The sequence below is a fragment of the Babylonia areolata genome, chromosome 7 (assembly GCF_041734735.1).
Source record: "Babylonia areolata isolate BAREFJ2019XMU chromosome 7, ASM4173473v1, whole genome shotgun sequence".
Classification (NCBI taxonomy): domain Eukaryota; kingdom Metazoa; phylum Mollusca; class Gastropoda; order Neogastropoda; family Buccinidae; genus Babylonia; species Babylonia areolata.
In genome coordinates, this window is record NC_134882.1 from 50741948 (window position 1) to 50744144 (window position 2197).

The window sequence follows — 2197 nt, forward strand, 5'->3', positions numbered from 1 at the left end:
AAGCTTAAAACAACAACAACAACAATCAACAACAAAAACCGATCTACCGAAAGTATCGAAACTCTTATCATAACCTAGATTGCATTTTTGGTATTTGATCACTGTCAGTATTTTACAAGGACCGAAAACGGTTGCAATGGGTCAGTTACAGACGGATTAGTATCAGCATTACCAAGTGTGAATCTCCGCCTCCGCCAAAAACGCGGGAAAAAAAAAGATAAGAAAAAAAAGAGAAGAAGAAGAAGAAGGAGAAAGAATGCCGCTGGCGATATAAACAAGCCCGCCCTTTCCCGATAGAATCAGTCAACTGACTAAACAAACGTTTGCCGACCTAACGTCACTTATTGGTGGCAACTGGCATTCGTTATCAGTAAGGGCAGTTCAGCTCCAACACACACACACACACCCGCGCTCGTCTGCTCGATTTGCTGTTATCTCAGTTTGACCTTGCCGGTGGAGAGAAAACGTTTGCCGCCATAACCCAGGTGTGTGCAGTTCAGTTGACGAACAATGGACGAGGGAAAGTGTGCTTTTGTACAACTCTGTGTCGCCGCGTTTTGCCTGCTGGCTGTGGTGACACCTGCGAAAGGTAAGCAGTTTGATTTTAACCTTTTTAAAAATTTTTATATATGTATATACATAAAGGAATAAGTTTGCGTTTTGAACGTGCTGGGCCAGTTTATTTATGGAAAGTGTTCGACAGCTCGAAGTTGGGACCTGTAGGAAGGATTTGTGGATGTCGCAAGATTGGCTGACAGTTTTCATTTCCGGTTTCTGTTAAGGCGATGACAGTTTTACTTCTGTATCGTTTTTGATGTTCCCAGACTTTTGTTTGCCTTGAAACGTTTGTTTAGTTTTGATTTGTGTTTTTAGTCTTCAAATTCCAGAAACGGAGCTTGGCTTCATTTGTTCAACGTTTGATGATAAACATAATTATTATGCACACAGGAAAGAAGTTAAAAAAAAGGTAATAAAGAATATAATCACGCGGTGAAAGGCCTATGTTGTGAAGGACAGAACCTTTTAAGAACAGCTTAATTGTTAGCAAATGATGTATTTAGCACAAAAGTAAGCATGCATATGATGTGATATATACATCCTCGGTGAAATCCAAGTTTAGCATAATAAATTATTGCGCCTTTTCTGCCGGCAATTTTTGTGCAGGTATCAAACGATATCACCATTAGTAGATGTTGTAACCCATTTCAGGTGGATTTCGATTCTTATTCTGTACATTAATTTCCCCAATTTTGATGCGGATTCAGCCACTAAACTAACGTACCACCATCTTGCATTTCCGTTTTTCGTCTGACAAACCATGGAAATGTAGCCAATAGATGCAATAATCCAGGGTGCTGAATTGGATGTTACCTTCATCCTTGTATACAGGTCAGGTGTGAGGCAGATGATTAGCACAGTGATGATCTGAAACCATAATCAGTCAGTGAACTTGAACGGACTGGACTGAAACAGACGGGTTTATCCACGATCGATCCAGCATCGCAGTCACAGCACAAAAATGTTCAGAGTTAAAACTCCATTTGGGTAGGTTTATCTCAGTGCACCTGTGTGTGGGGCTGGGTGGGTTGGAGGATGGTGTGAGGGGGCGGGGGATGGTAGGGTGCACGGGTGTAGGTACGCATAGGTTCACTTAGTGTGGCTCAGTTTATTTTGTTCTTATGTTGTTTTAACCATGTTGTCTTACCTGTCTTTCGTTGTTGTTTTTTTTTTGTTTTTTTTTAATTACAATTTGTATCTACTTATTTGTTGATCTTTATTTATTTCATTTCATCTCATCGTTTTACTCAAAACAAGGGTAGAGAGCTCAAGGTCTGATCAGCGCGTTGGGTTTATGCCAAGGTCATGGAATCTGCATAAGTCTTTTTTTTATTTATTTATTTTATTTATTTTATTTTTTTTAGCAGGATGTGTTAGAAGCGTATGCACGCTTGATACCTCTTTGAAGTTGAAAGCGCGCCAATACCTACACTGAGAGCACCACCCTTTTATTTATCATTTTTTTCTGTCTGCAGTTTTGTTTGTTTTCCCATCAAAGTGGATTATTCTACAAAATTTTTGCCAGGAACAAACGTTTGTTGCCGTGGGTTCTTTTACGTGCGCTAACTACATGCTGCACACTGGACCTCGGTTTATTGTCTCATCCAAATGTGTATAGCGTCCAGACCACCACTCAAGG

General features: G+C 40.1%; 1 protein-coding gene across 2 annotated transcripts in view; it reads left to right on the top strand.

The window, feature by feature from the left end:
- The first annotated feature begins 330 nt into the window (after positions 1–330).
- LOC143284103 (sushi domain-containing protein 2-like) overlaps positions 331–2197 on the top strand; it is a 62159-nt gene continuing 60292 nt past the window's right edge. The window contains exon 1 of one of the 2 annotated variants that reach the window (XM_076590748.1): positions 331–589. In XM_076590748.1, coding sequence (XP_076446863.1) covers positions 511–589 — 79 coding nt within the window. In that variant the 5' untranslated portion in view covers positions 331–510. The remainder of the gene's footprint in view (positions 590–2197) is intronic. The other variant, XM_076590747.1, reaches the window with a different exon arrangement.